Source organism: Xyrauchen texanus, chromosome 41, assembly GCF_025860055.1.
Source record: "Xyrauchen texanus isolate HMW12.3.18 chromosome 41, RBS_HiC_50CHRs, whole genome shotgun sequence".
Taxonomy (NCBI): domain Eukaryota; kingdom Metazoa; phylum Chordata; class Actinopteri; order Cypriniformes; family Catostomidae; genus Xyrauchen; species Xyrauchen texanus.
This window is the reverse complement of record NC_068316.1, coordinates 19,857,208-19,879,134: the sequence shown is the minus strand read 5'-3', so window position 1 is coordinate 19,879,134 and position 21,927 is coordinate 19,857,208. Positions and strand designations below refer to the sequence as shown.

Here is a 21,927-nt window from a genome sequence, read left to right as displayed (position 1 = left end):
TTCGGTGAGGAATGAGTCAATGACACACCATCTGCCCTCTGACAATGACCAACAGCAGGTGTCCAATCCCAGCAGAGACACCTGAGAGGAACACCGCATCAATCTGAATCACAAACATGATTGACTACCGGATAAATATAGAAGAGCTGCATCAGGTGCCAATATACTAAAGTGTCTTCTCATGCATGAGAGATGACTAGGCGCGCAAGATTTCATATCTGCCCACGCCTCAAGACAAATTAAGTTCAGAGGGAAGCTGCAGACTGACATTTGGTCTTGATGTGTTAGACCATATGAAAGAAAAGTTCAAAAGTCTGCATCGCTATGACTGTCTCACTCTCCAGAGCACTTTTTGTGTCTCTTGAGGGTGAAGATGTTGAGGGCAATAATGTAAAAATAATCTTGACAAACGGCCAACTATGAACTAACCACGAATGCTTTCACTACTTTCAAATGCAGTTTTTGCTAGAATTTTTAAGGAATAGTTCACCCAAAAGTGAATTTCCGTCATTTTCTCATCCTTGTGTCTTTCCAAACCAGAAAGCTGTATAATTTTCAATTTGAAAGAATTTTCTCTTTTTTTGTATAATGACAGTTCCCCTCCAAAAATCAAATAGGGGGACTCTAAGCAACAGCCATGGATGGCAGGGCTTTGTCGATCGGAAGTAAACTCATCAATTCCAACCAACCTGGTGTAATAAATTTAACATATGAGTTTTGAGAAATCTACTACAGATACAATTACAATGCCACACATACGATAAAACAACAGAACTTCAGCAGAACCAAAATTAAGATTTTTATAAGCTCATTTCAGCTCTGTATGCCTATACAATGCAAGTTAATGGGTGCTAGCTGTTTGATGGTCCAAAAGGCATATTTAAGCAGCATAAAATTATTTCACATGACTCCTGTCGATCAATGAATGTCTTCTGAAGCAAATCGATAGGTTTTTACGTCACGTGACAGCTTCCTGATGGGTCGACTGGTAGCAGGAGGCATTTTTAAAAAGTTCATATAGTTTTAATTATCGATTTGTTTCCTACACAAACCTATTAATTTATTCAGAAGACATTAATTGATTGACTGGAGCCATGTGGATTACTTTTATGCTGCCTAAATATGCCTTTTGGACCGTCCAACAGCCAGCAGCCTCATGGCACCATTCGCAAATCTTAATTTGGGTTCTGCTGAAGAAGGAATGACATACACATCTGGGATGGCTTAAAGGTGGGTAAATCATGAGAAAATTATAATTTTTAGGTGAACTATTCCTTTAAACTCAAGAACTGTGTCAGTATGATTCTTGAACGAAACATTCCTATGAGCCAGTTCTTTTAATACATTTGACTTGATTTTTTGGTTATTTTTTAAAGCCTAGTAGCTACTGTATGCCACTATGAACTGTCACTGTAAGGAAAATACATGAGATTCTTCAAAATATCAAAAAAATGTCTAATTACCCACAGAAGAAAGAAAGTCATATGGGTTTGGTGTGACATGAACAACTATTAACACAACGCCATTTTTAGGTGAAATACCCCTTTAGAATTCAAAATGTATCATTGATCTCAATTCCCACTATGGGATCCAGTGAATTCAATACTGGGTCTCTTTAGGGCTTCGATTGAGCTACTAGATCATCTCCTTATTTAGATTTAACTTTCTTAAATTCCTCTCTGTCTCAGCCCAAAACACTTCAGAACTTTCTGTCAACTTTCCCACATTTTCTAAAAGTTTTCCTCCCTCTTTTTCCTCCTTTGACTTTACAGCACCTTTAAACATTTTTTTAGTGGGAAATCTACATCACATATTACTTAATACATCTTTTTAATGTTATTTTTGGCAGATTAATACTGCTCTGACAAATCGGCAAATTACCAGCAGTCTTTCATCCACATTAGACACAGTTTAAGTGCTTTGTTTTCACTGTCGGCTCCTCTTTGTGGCATCTTTAGTCATGGCAGCACATAAAATGAAGCTGTACTATGCAATGCCACGGCATCTCATGGGGATGTTATGAACCTCGACTAGTGATTCTGATGTCTCTCGACTGCAAGATCTTTAAGAGATGTAGGGCCATGAAAACAAAGCACTAAGCATGAAGCATATTTGTTGAGCTTGGGGTGAAAAGTTTTTTGTTTTTTTCCAATGCCATGCTTTTGTAATTACTAGGGCCATTGATTTCTGGGTTATGTGTGAAATAATTAAAACTGCAAATCAGAAATGCCAAGTATTTAATTGGTGCAAATCAATAAGTGAAGTCAATAGGAAAAAGAACTTCCTCAATTTTTTCTTCCCAAGTGATATTTCCACTCTTTCTCTACTTTAATAACACTTTTCCTCACATACTCCTCATATCAAGTACTGTACATTCATGTCTTTCTAAAGCTGAAGTGTAAGTTCAGCATGACTAATGTCACCAAATGGAGTTTTAAAAATAGTGATTGTTTCCTGGTCCAAACTTTTGTCATATCAAGACTTGACTACTGCCATGTTCTGTTGGCCAGCTTCCCCATTAGCACAATTAATCCACTGCAGATGATTCAGAATGCAGCAGTGCGTCTGGCCTTTTACCAACCAAAGAGGGCCTACACCCCCCTTTTGATCTCACTCCACTTGAACCGCACCCTGTTACTTCAGTTCACTCCTCCAGGTCAATGTCCCCTCTTGCTCCATGCGATCAAATAGTTAGCGACGCCTGGTGGTTCCATTGCAACAAGGCACAAAGTCGTTCTCCAGATCATTCATATTCTCTGTTCCTCAGTGGTGGAATGAGCTTCCAACCCCCACCCAATCTATTGAGACCTACTCAACATTCAAAAAACAGCTGAACATTAGGCTCCACTGACACAAAGCATTTGCATTCTATATTTTATATCAAAAAAAATATTTTCTTCTACTTTCTTCTGCTCTAACTTATGTACTTCTCCTGATACGATTAGTACTTAGCAGTGCGATACAACAGATATTGTTGGCTGTGGTATGACAAATTGCTTATGTTCCTCATTTCAAAAATATTTTAACACAGAAAAAAAATACACTATTCAGCTTTAACATTCAACATTCTGTTACCTTAAATACCTGTCCTGTATGGGCCAAGTGGGATCATCTCAGATGCCTTAAGCTCCTGAGATAATCTTAGCATCCTCAATCATATCCCCATGTAATTTATACTGATTTGTAGGGCTGCCCCCTATTTCTCAACCAAACGTTAGTCGATGAGAAGAGTCTTGGTCGACCAAGTTTTGATTGGTCGGTTGGGCGCAGAAAACAAAACTCCACAGGAAACCAACGAACAGCGGTATTACCGCTGGTTGGACACTAGGTGGTAATATGGGGTAATTTTCGTTAAGCAGGGTTAGGGTTAAGCCTACACAATAAAGCAAGGCACCTTAATTTCAAACTTTGAATTTTTTATTTATTACAACAAAAAATTATAATTTAAACTAGAAAAATATTAAGTGCAATTCAAATGTGTGTTGTTCAACTTTTTGAAAGATGGCTTTACAACAGTTGTGAAGGGCAACATCTCTTTGGAAGCTAATGCCTCCTACACACTACAAGACTTTCTAAGACATCGAATTGGGGTACCGTTCATATTACACAACTATTTGTCTTGTCACGGAAGTCGTAGATTTTTTCAAATTACACGAGGAATCGGCGATAGGGGTGAACACATTAAAAACATTTCACTTTTGACAAATCCCTGACGACTCTGCCTGGACTCCAAATTACGTTTCACATCATGCAAGAAGTGATACGAGATACAAAAACATATGCATGATCATATGTTATGCATTTCAGAATATGATGTGTATGTTTTTAATTGCCTAAAGGCATCATGTATTTTATTGGTTACAATATGAAAAAGTACCTCCTACTGAAAAATCGACCTATTTGCTTACCTGACTGTCCAAGAGAATTAAGTAATTAAAGTAATAAACATGCGACAACTAGCTGACTAATGGCTTAAACTACCGACTACTAGTCAACTAGGAAAATCTTTGGTTGTGGGGCAGCCCTACTGATTTGTTTGTTAATGCTTTTTGTGGTGGTTGGCATTATCCAAGAACCATTTTATAAATACTCTGCAATTTCTACTACTTGTCCTAAGAATCTTTACACAATGATATATGGTTAAACAAATCGTTTATGCAATAATAAAATTTCTGCCATTATTTACTCACCCTCAAATTGTTCAAAACTCACATGCTGCTATTTTTTCAGTGAAGCACAAAAGTAGAATTTTTTGAAGAATCGTTATGCAGTTCTTGCCATACAATGACAATCCATGTGCACTAAAAGCACAAAAATCATATAAAAAAGCAGTCATTACATTCTTGCATTATTTAAAGAGGTCCTATTATGCTTTTTGGGATTTTATCTTTCTTTCAGTGTGTAACATAGCTCTTTGTGCAAGAGTTATTCTCTCCCACAGACAACACTGCTCAAGAACTACATGAAATGGCTGGATTGTAGTCCAGCCATTGCTTCCGTAAAGTATCTAAAGTATCACTATGTAACACATTTGCATAATGCCCACCTAAGGGTTACTTTGGCCTGTCCTCAAACAATGGTAGCTATAGCCGAGGCCAGGATAAGTTGGGTTAATGTTGTCTCCATGTCAAGAAGATGCTGTTTTCTTCACTGCAAAAGAAAAACCTCTTTGTTTTGACTTCCAAAGGCAGACAAGTTGAAGAATCAGTAGTTAAAATGTATTTTTACCACTATTTCTCAGCAGTACAACCACAAACAATGCCGGACTTTCAAGACAGTTACCGTAATTTCCGGACTATAAGCCACAACTTTTTTCCCACGCTTTGAACCTCGCGGCTTATACAATGACGCGGCTAATATATGGATTTTTCCCGCTTTCAAATTTTATACAAAAAAAAACCAAAAAAAACATTCTGTGACGTGCTCAGTTTTTTGGCGGCGTGAAGCTTTCATTAGACCAATGAAATTGCCGAACGGGTTAAGGTCAAAACAACTTTTTTGTTTACTGTTTAGATTAAATCGAAGCGCTCAAACTTCCGATCATTCTGATTACGGTAGTAATTTTGTCACCCTCACCATGGCAAAGACATGGAGAAACGCATATGATGCTGCTTTCAAGTTGAAGGCGATTGATCTGGCTGTTGAAAAGGAAATAGAGCTGCTGCATGGGAGCTTGGTCTTAATGAGTCGATGATAAGACACTGGAAACAGCAGCGTGAGGAATTGACTCAGTGCAAAAAGACAACTAAATCTGAGGCTATTCAACTCCGACACCGAAGGAGATAACTTCAGTGGTTTCAGTGCACAGGACGAGGAAGATAGTGACCAATGACTTTCTTGGTAGGCTACTGTTTACTGCAAATGTTTTATTACAAGCCGTGTGTGGCAGCGGGGGCGTGGTCAAGCGCCCGTCCGGGAGAGAAAAGCTGTAAGGGCGCTTACACCTGCGCTAAATTATGTCTAACACCGGTGTCTAATTTCAAGTGCACTTGACGTTCCAGGTAAGGCTTTTAATGGCCACAGCAATGTTTACAATCAATTTGATAAAGTTTCTCAATTCTTCTATGCGCCAACACTAGACTGACGTGTGTCACTCTCTCAGCTCTGTGGCTGCTGCCTTTTTATGCCGCTCTCCCCATGCTTACTGAAATTAGACACCGGTGTTAGACATAATTTAGCTCAGGTATAAGCGCCCTTACCGCTTTTCTCTCCCGGACGGGCGCTTGACCACGCCCCCACTGCCACACCGTGTTTCGTTAAAGCCTATTTATTTTTGTTACAAGCCGTGTTTCGTTAAAGCCTATTTATTTTTGTTACAAGCCGTGTTTCGTTAAATCCTGAGTAAAGTTCATTTGTTTCAATGTACTGCGGCTTATAGACAGGTGCGGCTTATTTATGTTTAAAATAATATTTTATTTAAAAATCAGTGGGTGCGGCTTATATTCAGGTGCTCTCAATAGTCCGGAAATTACGGTACTCCTGAAAGATGGTGCAGTTTGTTGGGACAATCTGGCACCTTCAGGATCACAACTTGTATGTAAGTTTGATTATTTGTGGATTTATCTGCTTCCGAGAGTTCAAATGCCAAGTTTTGTGTTGTAGCTATGGTGTACACCCAGTGCACAGCTGTAGGCCTCTGCTAACCTGCTAGCTAATGTTATTGTGTTGAAATAGATTTGATAATTAGCTGCGAGCCCACTTTTACCTACAATTGTGTAGAATTATGCAGATTGTTTGTCGTTCTTACTATTATGAATGGGGATTAAGTGTGGAGATGGATTTATTTTTACGCATGGTCATTTTTCGTCTGCAATCCACGGTAGTGCTCTGCTAACTTGCTAAGTAAGGGTTTATTATTCAGCTGTGGGCCGGCATTTACCTAAAACTGTGTAACAAAATGGTCGATCTCAACAGTCTTATATAATTATAAAATTACAAGCTGTAATGTTAATGCCGCTATCCACTGTTTTTCACTGCAATCTTGCTCACTAACAGGGAGTAGGCCTCTGTTCTCCGTTCATAGCTCTGGCAACAAAAGTTCGGCTACAGCCATTCCAGCAAATATGACTAATTTAGATGCACTACGTGTCTTTTACTTGAAGCTTTGTTAGGTTCACAATAATCAATAGTGTACTTGTAAGAAAGCTTCTAAATTAAAACTTACCACTGCTAAACATCCTGCACAAGTCATGCTTGTGAAGGTAGTTTGGGTTGATCAGCTTGTTCTTTCAAACTTTAATTATTTTATTTATTATAGGACTCGGGATAGAGCTGGTATAATATGGGCTTTTTAAAATCTTCTGAAGTCATAAGCTATAGCTTTTTGTGAGCTTTTTTGTTATTGACTAACAATAATAATAAACTCTCTCCTAAAGCTCGCTTCTAGTTCATTTTTGCATCCAAAATTAAAAAGTGACATGTCATATTCGGTTACTACACACGATTGTTGTTTTTGTGTCAAAGACATAAACGTGCCTGGTTTTTATAATTTTTGGAGCTTGACATATGTGGTCACTATGAACTGCTGTTGTATGCCAGAGCTAAGTAATGACGCTTAAAAAATGTCTACTTTTGTGCAATGCTGAAACACTTTACTTGAGGGTGAGTTAATCTACAGAATTTTCATTTTTGGGAGAACTATTCCTTTAAAATATGTAAGAGTTTGACATTTTGCTTCAATATTTAATTTATTCATTAGGGCCAAAGATTTTATGGCTATAATCAAATCAAATGGATATGTGAGCACTACATAAATTGGATTACAGGATTACTGCATATCCATAATTTATGTTAAATGTTTGTAAATGCATTTATCCAAAGAATTAAAAAACATTACGAAGAGCATTGTGAAATCCAAGCTTTTTTGAACACATATCAAACAAAGGACAAAGTGCTCTAGAACATCCCCTTCAAGCTAGATGCTCAGCAACCAATACAAAGTCAGAGGAACCAAAGTTACACATAATCCAAAGAGTTCTTATCTGATTATGAATGTGGGGTAAAAAGGATTTATGACACGGCACCTAAATGTTAGCCTATGCTGATTAGGTCTTTGAAGAAAGAATTATGCAACTAGACTCCTGCAGTTTAGATGGTGGTGACTTTGCTCTACAAATGATAGTTGGACCTGAGAGGTCCACAAAATTAAAGACAGCACAGTGCTGAAAGTCAATTTAGTGTCACAAAAAAGCCCTTTGAACATCTGGCGGAGATCTCATGTGTATTTGCAGGTGAGCACATAAGTCTGGTTGGACACTGAAATGTACAGTACAACGTTATTGTATTGAAAGCAGCTAAAATGTAAAACCTTTTACATACGTACATATCACTAGAGATGTAGAAATCTAAATGAATCCTCTGAAGATTGGTCGGAACGGAACAGAGGTGTTTAGTAACACACTACATTTACAAGTTACACTTACTTGAGTTACTTTTTTGGAAAAAACAAATACATTTATAGTAGGTTACTAAGGGGGTGCATTTTACACTCACTATTTTCTAATAAAAAAAAAGAAAAAAGTTTCTGTTGTTACTTTACCGGGTTTAATTTTAATTAATGCTTAATTTATTGAGAGATTAATGAATGGGACTTTTACGACAGCAGAAGTTCACACAGCTGCGCATGCTGTCACTGACTGTTACTCGAGTCCATCACTGTCTGCTGCAGCATCATGCTCTTCAAAATGAAACACTTTCTTCACCCCACACAGTGAAAAAGAATAGTTTTGTCATGTAATGTCTTCATTTAACATCATGACATGCAGGTATTTCAAGATTAAAACATTAGCTTCAACTTAAGGCACCACATCAAGTAAAGTTTTGGCTCTAATTCTAACGTGGGCTTTTCTGTGTAATGAGATGGTCATTATCAGAATTATTCTATAACTGGGCACATATGACATCAGTTTTTAAGTGTACATTTTTAAATCAGTGCAGCAATATATCAGTAAGCTTTGTCCCACGTACCGCATGTCATGAGCAATATTTACACATTTTACCCCGTGCTCTCCTGGGGATACTGGAAACTATCGTATCTACTTCGGTCTGATTAACAGTATAAATAAATGTAAACATCCAAGTTAACTGTAAATGCCTTTTGCTCTGCTGTTCACATAATTGACAACTAGAGCACGAACCGACAGCATTTCTGCGCGTGCACAGTGAGGCACACGAGTGAGAGATGTGCAGACGTGAGGTGAGTGGCTGTCCGAAATCGTTCATTTATTCACTATTTCCTATATAGTGAATGGCAGTATGTGCACTATATCTCAGCATTGACTGAACAAAATGAATGAGTGAATTCGGATGCTGACGTATACACTGAGCGTCGGAGCTCTGGGGCTGTCGCAGATTAACTTTTAAAATACTTGGGCCTTACTTGTTAATCTTATTAAATAATGTATTAATACAATAAATCTTCATTTTTAATATATATATATATATTAAAAATGAAGATTTATTGTATTAATACATTATTTAATAAGATTAACAAGTAAGGCCCAAGTATTTTAAACAGATTTTGCAAACTCATCTGACCATAAACAGCACCAGTTATCATAACCTATATGTTATAACAGAATATTTAAATCATCCACAGAATTATCACTTGCACTGTGTGCAGTCTCTTGAGTTAAAATAACATCACCTCAGTGAATTATTTAGTAAATAAAGAATTCTTCAGCTTAATGTTAAAATTTGGTATTAATATAAATAAAGAAGTCATTTTAAAATGTATTTGTATGTTTTGCCTGTCTATATGATATAATGTTATTTTAATCAAGTAATGATTTGTCAAAAAGTAATTTAATACATTCAGCACGAAACAAAACATTGCAGGAGTGAAGGAAGCAGTAAACTCTCGTCCTACATCTTCCCCACAGTGGATTATGGGCAATTAACCGTCGTTGAGTGTACATCTCATAATTAGAGTGATTAGTGGGTAAGAATGAGTGAACAAAAGTAGGGAATGAGATGCTCACTCACAATTCAGACACTCCTACAAAATGGCAGACACCAAAATTAGTGCACTATATAGTGGATAAGGGGTGGTTTCAGACACAGCGAGTGTTCTGCGACCGGGGCTGGTGCCCTACGCAGGCTGTGTACTCAGCGTTTAGAGAGTGTTGGTACTACTGTACAGAACTAATTAGCTACATTCTTTTGACACTTGAAACTGTAACTATTGTAAAATAAGTATCAGCGGAGGCATTTAAAAGCCATGAAATATCAAAAGTAAGCATTAATAAAACACGATTTTGCTTTGGTTTATATTTCAGCATTATGTATAATGTCCCTGTGTGACATTTTTACAGTATTAATTACTAGAAAGTTTCCAAACCTCTCTTCTTATTGACAGATTCATCCAGATCTGACAAGAGCCCTTAAAGGGATAGTTCACCCAAAAATTTTAATTATTTCATCATATGGCATTGTATATGACTTAATTCATCTGCTGAACACAAATGAAGATTTTTTGAAGAATTTCTCAGCTCTTTTGGTCTCTTTTTGGGTGCCAACATTCTAAAGCTAAAAAAAAATAAGTCAACATAAAAGTAATCTATAAGATTCCAGTGGTTAAATCAATATCTTCAGAAGCGATGTGATATGAGAATGTGTGGATGAGAAACAGAGAAACAGATCACTTTCACATTCTTCTTGTGTTTTGGTGATTCACATTCTTCTCTGCATATTTCCCCCTACTGAGCAGGGAGAACAAAGTCTAGCAAAAAAATTACAAATATCGACCTGTTTCTCAACCACACATATCATATCTCTTCTGAACAGTCTTATGGTTTACTTTTATGATGCATTTATGAGATTTTTGGAGCATCAAAATTTCAGCACCCATTCACATGCATTTTATGGACCTACAGAGCTTAAATATTCTTCTAAAAATCTTAATTTGTGTTCTGCTGAAAAAAAGAAAGTCACACATCTGCAATGGCATGAGGGTGAGTAAATTATGAGATTATTTTCATTTTTGGGTAAACTATTTCTTTAAAGGGGACCTATTATGCAAAATTCACTTTTACATGGTGTTTGTACATAAATGTGTGTCGGCAGTGTGTGTACACAACTTAATAATGCTAAAAGTCCACCCACTACTGTTTCTTATATTTCTAATTATCAAAATCTGTGTGTCAAAATGAACGGTTTTTGTTTCTGCTCTAAAGTGACGTCAGAGCAGGCCTCGCCCACGACTGGTGACAGACTCCACCTTCCTCCCCTTAGTGATCTACACACAGTCTGTACACATCTGTCTAAAATATCCTTATTGTGTTGCATGGAAGAAAGAAAGTCATAAGAGTTTGGAACAACATGATGGTAAACAATGACGGCATTTACATTAATAATAATAATAATAATTCTGTAATGCATGTTAAATGTGTATTATGTAATGGAATATAGGGGTGTTAATGTCCATTTTGTCATTTGTGTAAGTAACAAGTTACTCTCTACTTGAATAAATGTATACTTGAGTACAGTTTTTGGCTACTCTACCCACCTCTGGAACTGAAATGTAATATCTAACACAATTATATAATGGAACACTAATTAAACATAATGTAACATGATCTTAGTCATTACATAAAATGAATGACTTTGACAAAACACAATAACTACAATCAAACTTCAGCAATCAAAGCTCATTCAACAGCAGGAAAAGGTGGTAGAAAAGATCCATGTACTGAAAAAGATTAGCTTTTGTTAGAACAAACAAAAAATTCACACAGGGTTAAAATGTGAGTGTGGCAGGGCGGAGGGAGGGGCCGGGTCATGATTCCGCACATCCGGCCCCTGGTTAGGCTAATTAAGCCTGAGAGGGATAAGGCCGACCGGAGCAGTGTTACACACAGGGGTTGGACAGCTGTCTGTAACTCTCTCTCTGTCGCACTGCCGTCTCCGGTTGACCTTATCCATCTCAGGTTTAATCAGCCTAATTAGGAGCCGGGTGTGCAGAATCACGAAACAGTCACGCCCTCCGCTATTCCAGCATGACAACACTGAAGAACCATTTTGACTTCTGAATGAACTCTCTTGAGGACAGATCACAGTCACTTGTACATACACAGTAAATAACGACAACTCTAAGATGTGTACCTGCATCACCTGATCTAAATTCATTCACACAGTAAAGATTTTCTAATTTCTTACATTTAAAGCAGTGGCAAACATGCTGTTGCTTGACATTAACTGGGCCTGGACTCTTTTAAATCAGACCAGTTCATTTAAACCCCCTCTAAATCAGCCTTTGAGCGTGAGCTCCAGTGTGCTGGGCGATATGTGGCATATTTCAGCCCCATAATTCTGTTTGAAACACAAATATAAATACAAGAGGACCATTAGCAGAACATGTAAAAATGCAAATTCTAGCATGAATACTCAATAACTTTATTATCTTAAATTTGAATGAGTTCTACAATTCTGCTTCAGTCACTGCAATAACAAAGATACTCTTTCATTCGCATGTGAGACAACAGCTGAAAATTTCAATAAATCAAATATTGTAACCCAACCAAATATTGTGTGAGCTTCATTCAGGATCTCAGTCTTCATTTATTTAAAGACATAGTGAATTCATTTTAAAAATGCAATTTCTTTCTTTCAGTCCTTTAGTTCCTTATGTTTACGTCAAAGCACAGAAAAAAGCATTTGCTGCTTGCTATTGCTAGTATTCAGAAAGTTTGCTTATGCTCTTTCTAAAGATAATTTATTAGACAAAAATGTGAATACTCCCCTGCGAACAGGATAATACATCAATATTTCAGGTCCATTTTCCCCAGAAGAAAATCTGTGTATACCTGCTAAAGTTTGCTTTGTCAAGAAGTACACACTAGCATAAGCTAGCATCAAAGCTAACAGACACACAGTATGTTTACATGCACTTTAAAAGTACGATTTTTATGATGTCGTACTAACAGAGCTAGATAATGCGATTGCAGCTCGGCTTCATCTAGCATGTATACATGAAAAACGGACCACAATTGGCCTAGGAGTTGTGTGCATGGTTTGAAAGACAACTCCACGTATGATTTAATGGTGTCTTTAAAGGCAGTTTGGTGCATTTGAAAAAAATGTACTTGGCAAAGAATGCCTCGAAAGACAAGTTAAATGAAGTGGAAACTGAAACGATTCAGTGACACGTTTGCGAAGAACACCTTAAGCTATGCATCTGGTAAGGATTAAGGATGCACCGATACATTTTTTCTCTTTCGATCCAATTCTGATATTGGAAATCTCAGTATCGGCCAATCCCGATCCAAGGCCAGTGTTGTTTTTTTGCATAATCAGTTTATGCAGTTTAGAATATCTTTATCACATTATTGTGTGAAACTAATTGGGTGTACTCTAACTACACATTATTTCAATATAAATGTATAGCTTATTATGAAAAACATTATTGTTAACTAGTATACTGGTTAATGCAGCAGCAATATTAACAGGAATTCCAGTATAAGTCATCAGTACATTTTATTTTGCAAAATGTTTTCAGCTTGTATCTGGACTTTTTGGTTTAATTAAGTTGTAAGACATCGGCTCAATTTTCATTCACTCATTTATTTTTTGGAACCCATTCAACTTAAATATTATTATAATTTGTAAAGATATGATAATAATAATAATAATATATAGTAATATTTCTCAATCGCGTAAATAACTTTTAAACCCTCACACTTTTATTTTGACATTCTGAACTCTCCAGGAAGTCCTGTAAGTGTCTGTTTTTAGGCAAGTTCACAGTAGTTTAAATCGCTTCTTATTCAAATTCTGGTAAAAAAATTAAATGCACCTCCGGTGCCATTCTAAATGCATATTATAAGTGACCCGAAATTTTGAGCATTTACACCTGAGATGAGTAGCACTAAAATATTACTTACCGCATGAAGGCTAAAAATATCTGCGAGTGTGTGTGTAAACAGAGAAGCGCCATTAACTGACGTGCAGGAGATGCGCATGCATTTTATATATTTACTTATTAAACACAGTCTTTTGTGATTCACAGAGCTATTGCATGTCTTCAAGTGACTTTGAATAAAATACACAAGTCATATGAACTACTTTAATGGTGTTTTAACGGTTCTTTTATGTTTTGGAGCATGACTGTAACGACCATGACTAACACACAGTATCGGATTTGGATTGGGGTCGTCGGACCAATACTCTATCCATCTAAAAGCTTCAGAATCAGAGCAGATACAGATCCAGGTATCGCATCGGTGCATCCCAAGTAAGGATGTGACTACCAACAATTAGCATACTGTATTTACTTTTGTAAAAACAACTTCTTAACTTTGATACAAAAAATTTTAAAATAGAAGACTTTCTCCATACCTATTGTCAATCCATGTGCTTTAGTTCCTGAAGGAAAATTTAGCAGATGTGCATAAGCATACTGTTAAACACACATGACCTCATGTACTGTAACACCACACAAGCGATCCACTATATGTGTACCCTTGTGTCAATATTTCAGTTACCTCAACCTTGATTTATTGATGTAGCCTCATATTATCTTTATTCTGTTTTATTTAATCTACAAATGAGAGAGTCATTATAAATATTTATTGTTTTCATTGGGATCAATGCATCTTTTGTATTTAACTGTCCTTCTCAGTTTATCCTGTGAAGGACTTCCTATAGCTTTCATCCTTTGGTACAATCCCCATAGCGAATAAAAGCATTGTACTCTCACATTAGGCTACTGTTGTTTTAGCAGGCTGCCTATTTATAGGTGTATAGAGCCAAGGAGCAACTCTCTCAAAGGAATTTCTCTACACTGTGAATGTTACCTCTGTAAGTCAGTTAGAGGTCTGCAACCCGACCCGGGCCCAATGGGACCTGAGAACCCGACGGGGTTGGGGCCGGGTTCGGGTCAGTTTTTCAAGTAGGACTTCGGGTTTGGGTCGGGTTTGTAATCAATGAAAAAATAAACAGGTTTACCGAACTTTTGGAAGCATGTGTTCTGTTTTCCCATTGTTTTCCTATGTAAACACATGCTGGACGAGTGCCTTTTTTTCCAGCGTCTCGTGCATGACCGGCACTGTTTAAACACTGTGTCAAGTTAAAAAGAACTTCACATTTTCAAAAACATATGTTGAGACACCTGCACTCTGTTTCATTCTTTGTTCTGCATCTAGATTGTTTTTAGTGCAGTTGTCACAAAGATTCAACATTCTAAACAAGTTCAAGCTGCATAGAGGGGATGATTACATTGTTTCATATTATTCCAGACTGTTCTGCACCAAGTGAAGTTTCAGAGTATAAATGAAAAGGCAATACTTTTTTCCCTTCTGTTCTAGTGTACTTAAGGGCTGCCAGGCCTTGTTAAAACTGTGTATGTTTACTGTTACGAATGTTGCCTAAATGCTTACATGAAATACAGCCTATTGCAAACAGTACTTTGTGGCGTGGGGACGTGGTCATGTGTCGGTCTGAGGGAGAGAGAGAGAGCGATAAGGCTTGTCACCTGGTTTGTAATTAACCCTAACACCTATGTCTCGCTCCGCATCACTATAACAAGACACAGGTGTTAGGGTTAATAACAAACCAGGTGAGAAGCCTTACTTCTCTCTCTCTCCCGCAGACCGACACATGACCACGTCTCCACGACACACACTTGCTAGGAGTCGGGTTCGGGCTTAAAATCTGATGATATCGTTCGGGCCGGGTAGGGTCTTTAAGGCCTGTGCAGACCTCTAAAGTCAGTAGCACAACACAACATCCAGATAAGTGTGCAGACAGGTTTGGCAGTACTTGTGTGGGGCCATTTTTTTTAAATGTCCTTACTAATATTGTTGAAAACCAACTTTTGACATTTTCAATGGTCCCCACTATATGAAATGCCATTAAAAGATTTGTGTGAGGGTTAGGTTTAGGGGTGGGTTTGCGTTAGTGGTATAGCAAATATCATCACCTCTGTATAAAAAATAATTGCATCTATGATATGTCCTATGAATAGTGAACATATGAATAGTATACAGTAGGGCTGGGTTTAAATATATACTGATTACACCTTTAGTTTCGATTCCATTTCACAGGCCCTCGATTGGATTTGATTCCGATGTTATTCTATTCCAGTTAATTTGGGTATTCAGTTATGTCCATTTTGCTTACATATGAAATAAATACTATTTACAAGTATTTACATTGATATGTAGTACTTGTAAGTGCTAAAATGGAACCGTCTCTTTAAGAATAGGCAGTTCAGGAGTGTCTCATTAACGAGTGGAGTCGAATGGCTTCTTTACCCCATCCATGCTATGTGCGATTAAAATTGAATGTTTCCATTTTTTGTTGTTGTCATTGATCAACAGCTGAGTGCAAAGAACAGAAAGGATATTAAGAGAGAAATTATTCAATGAAAAATGGATTGCATGGATCATATCTTTGGACACATTACACTGAATGAGAAAAAACTAACTTTTACTCTCAACATATAGTGAAAGGATCTCGGTGCTAAATTTCTCAATTACTAGAAAATGAAATCTGAAAATTGAACAGCAAGTGGCTAATCATAGACATTGTCAGTTGCATAGTGCAAAATTTGGTTGCAGTGATTTACTCAAATTGTTGAGGGTTGAGCATAGAGTAAAAGATCAATCATGGAATTTTAAGAAACGATATCGGGATCATTCAAAGGAAGATTGCGATTAATAGGAAAATTTATATTTTTTACCCATCTCTACCCTATAGATGAATGATCTAGTGGGAAATCAGAGAGATCTTGCATATATATATATATATATATATATATATATATATATATATATATATATATATATATATATTCAGAATTTCTGTTTCTGGTAATTTAGCACATCAGTACCGAATTTGGGTGCCAAAAAACCCCCAAAGTTGCTAACACAACACAAGATCATGTTGAATGTACTGAATATGAATATGTTCCTGTGTAAGAACTGACCATTGCATTTATTATTCATGATGAATGTTAAATAAGTGATTCATTCTGGGGCATCACTTAGATTACCACAGTTCTCTCTCTCCGTTTCTCTCTCTCTTCACCTTCATCACTTTCTTAAAATACACGCTGTAGTGTACTCATGCAATATTACCTTTGGTGGAACCCCAAAACAATGTGTCAGTCAAGTCATCCCCTTTCCATTTTTAACCCTGTTCCCTGCAATGGACGTGTGGTGAATGAGTGCTCGATGTTGTAATGTTTGGACACATTTGTGGAGATTACTCTGAGGAGATGTAATGAGATCTCTGTATGCATGCTGGGAACACTGTCGCAGTGGTGGGAGAGTGATTTGAGCATGTAATGGCCCTTAACTGGCCAGGAAAAGACAGGACAATTTCCTAATAAAGTTTGCATGTCTATTCCTCTTCTTTTTTTGTGTCTTTCTCTCTCAGTATATGTTCTGTAGCTAACAACTGAAGTGTGTAATATTTATCTGTTAAGTGCACACATTCAGATAAAAATTCTAATGGATGTTGTTTACTGAAGCCTTGTCAAGACATGTAAACTGGAGCTTACACGACTGAACAGGTATGTGCCATGTTATTACATTCTAAATTAGGATGACCATATTGTGGTTGTCTAAAATGAGGATATTATGGACCAGGTTTGTGTCTGTGGTGGGTGGATTAGAGTTGGGGTTTGTAACTTTAATATATTTAAAAAATGGAATAGAATATGAGAATAAAATACAATACAATGCAAAACAATACATTTTTTTACACAACTACACTTCACACTTCTTAGTCCATCTGCTATGCCCAGGTGTAGTTCATAAGGTTTTTATGACAAAATCTCTCCTTTGGCTTAGGTTTCGTGTTAGTCAAATACAATTTAGTAAGGAAGAAATTCTGTTCTTGTTTATTGTTTATTGTTATATCACCCTGTAGCTCAAGACTGGTTGCCCACTGAAGCTAAGTATGGTTGAGCCTGGTCAGTGCCTGGATGGGAGACCTCCTGGTGAAAACTAAGGTTGCTGCTGGAAGAAGTATTTGGGAAGCCAGCAGGGGGTGCTCACCCTGTGCTCTGTGTGGATCCTAATGCCCCAATATAGTGACGGGGACACTATACTGTAAAAAAGGCACCGTCCTTTGGAAGAGATGTTAAACCGAGGTCCTGACTCTCTATGGTCATTAAAAATCCTAGAGCACTTCTTGTAAAGAGTAGGGGTGTAACTCCGGTGTCCTGGCTAAATTCTCCTCATTGGCCCTTCTCAATCATGGCCTCATAATAATCCCCATCCATACATTGGCTCTATAAGTCTATTCTTTCCTCTCAACCAATAGCTGGTGTGTGGTGAGCGTATATTATGTTTGGTGACTCTATTGGTGCACAATTTATATATATACCCTTCAACTTTAAATTGGTTGCTCAGCAGCAAAATGCACATATTTGATTTTAGGTCTTTCCTGTGAATTTAAAGAGGCTTTCCCAAATTCAAACGGCATGAAGCATCTTTGCAGAAGCAGTCATTTATGCATACATACATACATACATACATACATACATACATACAAACATTACAATTTGTGCATGTTATTGCTTCTTTTTGTGCCTTTATATGCAATTTACAAAACCTTGTACACTGACAATCACAAATGACTCTCCCCTCAGTTGCCTGTGAGGTAAATCAAGGTAATACCACAGCGTTCACAGACCACAGTGAGTGGCTCAGTTCTTATAATTTACACACCCAATGCTGGAAACAAGCAATGCTTTCTGTACTATCACAGTCTTCTTGCTCATTCAGTGACATAAATTAAAAGGGTGGAGGCAAGCTGAAACTGAATAACGCATTTCTCCCATATAGGTCAAGAAAATGTCCAACAAAACATATGAGACTGCATTTGTGGTAAAAAAATATTTAACTAACAAATTAAAACACTAACATTCACTACAGGATGTCTAACAATATTTTTCCTTATACGTCTCACATGGCTTTTTACTTCTATCATATTTTAAAGGAATAGTCCATTTAACAATTATAATTCTACCATTATTTAATCACACTCATGTTTTTACAAACTAGTAGTCAATGCAAAATATTTTATTTAGATTCTTTTTTAAAGTTTTGTGGGAAATTGAGTAAATATAGTGCTAAATAAGAGTTTATTATTATGATTATTTTTTTAAATTGTGTTACATATCGGCATTGTATCGGCATATCTGCTTTCTGGATATCGTATGTACCTTACATTTCATATGGCCTTGTGCTTTTGTCATTCTTTGAGAGGATGTTTTTATGATACACTATATCAGACATGAAACATAATCCTTCCATGCACTGAGCTCTATCCTGGATGCTCCTCGTAAATTATCAGTGATTGAATTTCATCAGCATTCCCTCAAGCCAATGGATGACTTGGAGCACACTGTAAACACTTAGATACAGGCACAACTGAAGCTACATGGGACATAAAAACAGTTGTTCTCCATGCATTGTACGCAAATACAATGAATGGTCAAATTAATGTAGTAGGATAGATGTGGTATTGTTTGAGAAGAACCATTTCAAAAGAACGTGACCTTTATGACATATGTACAACAATAAAATCATGACAAACACAAAATGAAAAAGCAAAAATTAAGTAAGCAATGAATATCTGTCACCTTTGAAAAGCAACTATGGAAATCATACTCATGATGTTTAAATATAGTATATTCAAGTTTTAACATGGCAAACTCAATGAGTAATGCTGCCCTTGCACATTGTTTTCAACCACTAACTGCCAATCATTGCCAAATGTGATCCATAACAAGGCCTTCATAAACCGACAAAAACCTTTCCAGCTACTCCCAAATACAGGATCACAACTTTTTATTGTCTTCAACAGGTCTATTAAATTTTTACATTAACACTGATCATGCTGTACCACTCGCGTTCCCTGTTATTAAACGTAACCTCACATCCGATTTGCCAAACTACACTATTGCGGTGGATTAACAACATCCAGACACAAACTGAGATAACACAGTGTACTGAGAAAAAAGGCAACACACTAAAGTTTAACTGCACTTTTACATCTAGATCAGGGGATTTCGACCTCTACAGACCCATGGACTCTAAGCCAACTAAGGAGCCCCAAATATTTCAGCACTAGAATTTCTCAGAAACCTTACTTTCATTAATGACTTGAACAAACATTATTACATTTTTAATACTTAACAGATCATTACGTTTTGAAATATATAGATATATTTAGACAGATACAATCTGTTTAAAGGCCCCTAAAGTCAGGATCAGTCCTATAGATCCCTGGTTGAAATCCCTGGATTTAGATGAAAATGGTTATTGGAGAGCTGTCAAATACCCCTTACACATTGTGTACTACGACACTTTACCTTAGCAGCGACAGAAGAACCTGGTTTCTCCAAGAGGTCCCAAAGTTTCTTCCTCTTGTCTGGGCAGCAGGTGTTATCAAATTCCCCCTCGCCCTCCCTCTCTTTCAGAGTCTCTGCCTCTCTCCTCAACTCCTCGTTCATCTGCTCCTTCTTTTGGTGGTAGCGTGCCTGGCAGCACGACTCCAGGTAGATCTCATCAATGCCCCAGTAATCAAGCTCTTGCCCAAAAGACAGAGCACACATTTCCTCCATCATATGCAGTTTTCCAGTTCTATAAAAATTCAAGATGGATGTGAACGCGCCCGGGTGTCGGTCGAAGAAGTATTCGTTCTCATTTAGGCAGTAGTCATCACAAACCTCCATTAGGGACTCATGGGTGTTACAGTCTCTGAGTTTGCCTAATCTGGTTCGGGGTAACCGGTCCAAAGTCCGCCATAGGACCTCATGGTTGAGGCCCCCGACATTGATGCGGACCCTCCGGGAACAGGCTTTGGTCCGGATAATCTCGATAGGCTCAGGTGGAAGCAAAGTCGTGGATCTGCCCCCTGGTTTCGGAACCCCCAGACCAGCCATCTCTGCCATTGTGTGCAGGGAAATAGGCAGCACTTGCCAGGAAGTGGTAAATAGAAATTAACCAGACCGGAAAGGAATTGTGAAAAGGACAATTATGTTGGGTCCTCCTTAGACAAGTCCCTCCATGACTGTAAAAAAAAAAAAAAAAAAAGACAAAAGAAAGACTGGAATATTTTTTCAAATGCTTTGATAAGATACTGTAAGAATGAATGTCACTGTCAACACCATAGACACCTGTTGTTTCAACCAAAATGTTATTTCCCACCTCTGACATCAATTAAGGATCCCTGTTTGTCAGATTGGAAGGTTTTGTATAGTATATATGGAAGCACAATTAAATGGCACGTTTAAATCTGATTTACATCACTACATCACCAACCATGTCCTTTACAGTACATACTGTACAAACAAATCAAGAACAAACTTTGGTTTCTGTATACTTCACTACAGTATAATATTTGTGTATGATGGCACTTTTATCTCTCTCATTATTTGCAGTATAATTGCATTTCCATATATCCCGTAAGAAGTTGAAATACAAATGCCATAAAGTAATATCAACGAATATATTTCCCCAAATGATGTACGTTTACAACTTCTTGTCGTGTCCAGTGCGTCTCTATCACTACATTCCTCATAATAATGAGCTGTCAAACGCATCATCCCCCCTGACCCCCCGAGAATTTCACTAGTGTAAAAAGATGAATGTGAAAAAACAAAACAAAGCTTCACTTCATCTCAGCTCTTCCACTCAAACAAGTGACATGCATCACGACTTGTCATAACAATGTTTTACACATGTTTTAAACCAACACGCTATATTTTACAACAAGCTATATTTCTTACCTTTCTGAAATAAACCACCTTTTGCATATACAAACCGCTCTGTGCGCAAACGGGAGAAAAGACGGCTGCGAGTTTCCCCTTTCGCCCGGCGTTCAAGATCCCCAGCTCTCTACGGAAGCTTCATTTAAAACTGGACATGTGTTCCACATATTGTAATACATTAAAAGGTGAGGAGATCTCACAGTCGACTGGGAAATATCTGCAACTAAAAGAGGTCCGGGTGTCTCGTTGAGAGCGCTGCCTCAATCGATGGCTTGATATGGTGAGACGGGATGTATGCAGATGTCGGACGCGTAAATTTAGAGGGAGCGCGCGTTGTGTAAGGAGCGGAGTGCAGAGTTACACTGTGCGCGCCTGTGTGTTAGTGTGTGTGGATAGAGTGAAGCGCGAGCTGCATCACAGCCTAGAGGTGAAACCTAATTGGATTGTTCTGCATCAGCAAGGAGAGCAGCAGATCAACTTCAGTAAGAAATCTCTCTCTCTTTTTTTTTTCCTCTCTCAGAGTTCAGTGGACCACAAGCCTACAAAAGTGAGAACTCCCAGTTCTGCAGTATTATGCCAAATTTAGGCTTAAAAGCACCTGTGATATTCTTTAATAGTAGTTTGTGAGTCTTTACAAGACAAGGAAAGAAAACAAATTATAATGGTACAATAGGGCTGAAGATCGCCGGGGTAAAAGGCACTTT

The 21,927-nt window shown here is 37.5% G+C and overlaps 1 protein-coding gene across 1 annotated transcript in view; it reads right to left on the bottom strand.

Annotated features, from left to right (window-relative positions):
- The window catches only part of LOC127633990 (potassium voltage-gated channel subfamily B member 2-like), a 166,814-nt gene extending 145,254 nt beyond the window's left edge, over nucleotides 1–21,560 (bottom strand). Inside the window, exons 1-2 of the mRNA XM_052113367.1 lie at nucleotides 21,242–21,560; nucleotides 19,823–20,523 (exon numbers count right to left, since the gene is read on the bottom strand). Coding sequence (XP_051969327.1) covers nucleotides 19,823–20,404 — 582 coding nt within the window. The 5' untranslated portion in view covers nucleotides 20,405–20,523; nucleotides 21,242–21,560. The remainder of the gene's footprint in view (nucleotides 1–19,822; nucleotides 20,524–21,241) is intronic.
- Between the last annotated feature and the right edge of the window lie 367 nt (nucleotides 21,561–21,927).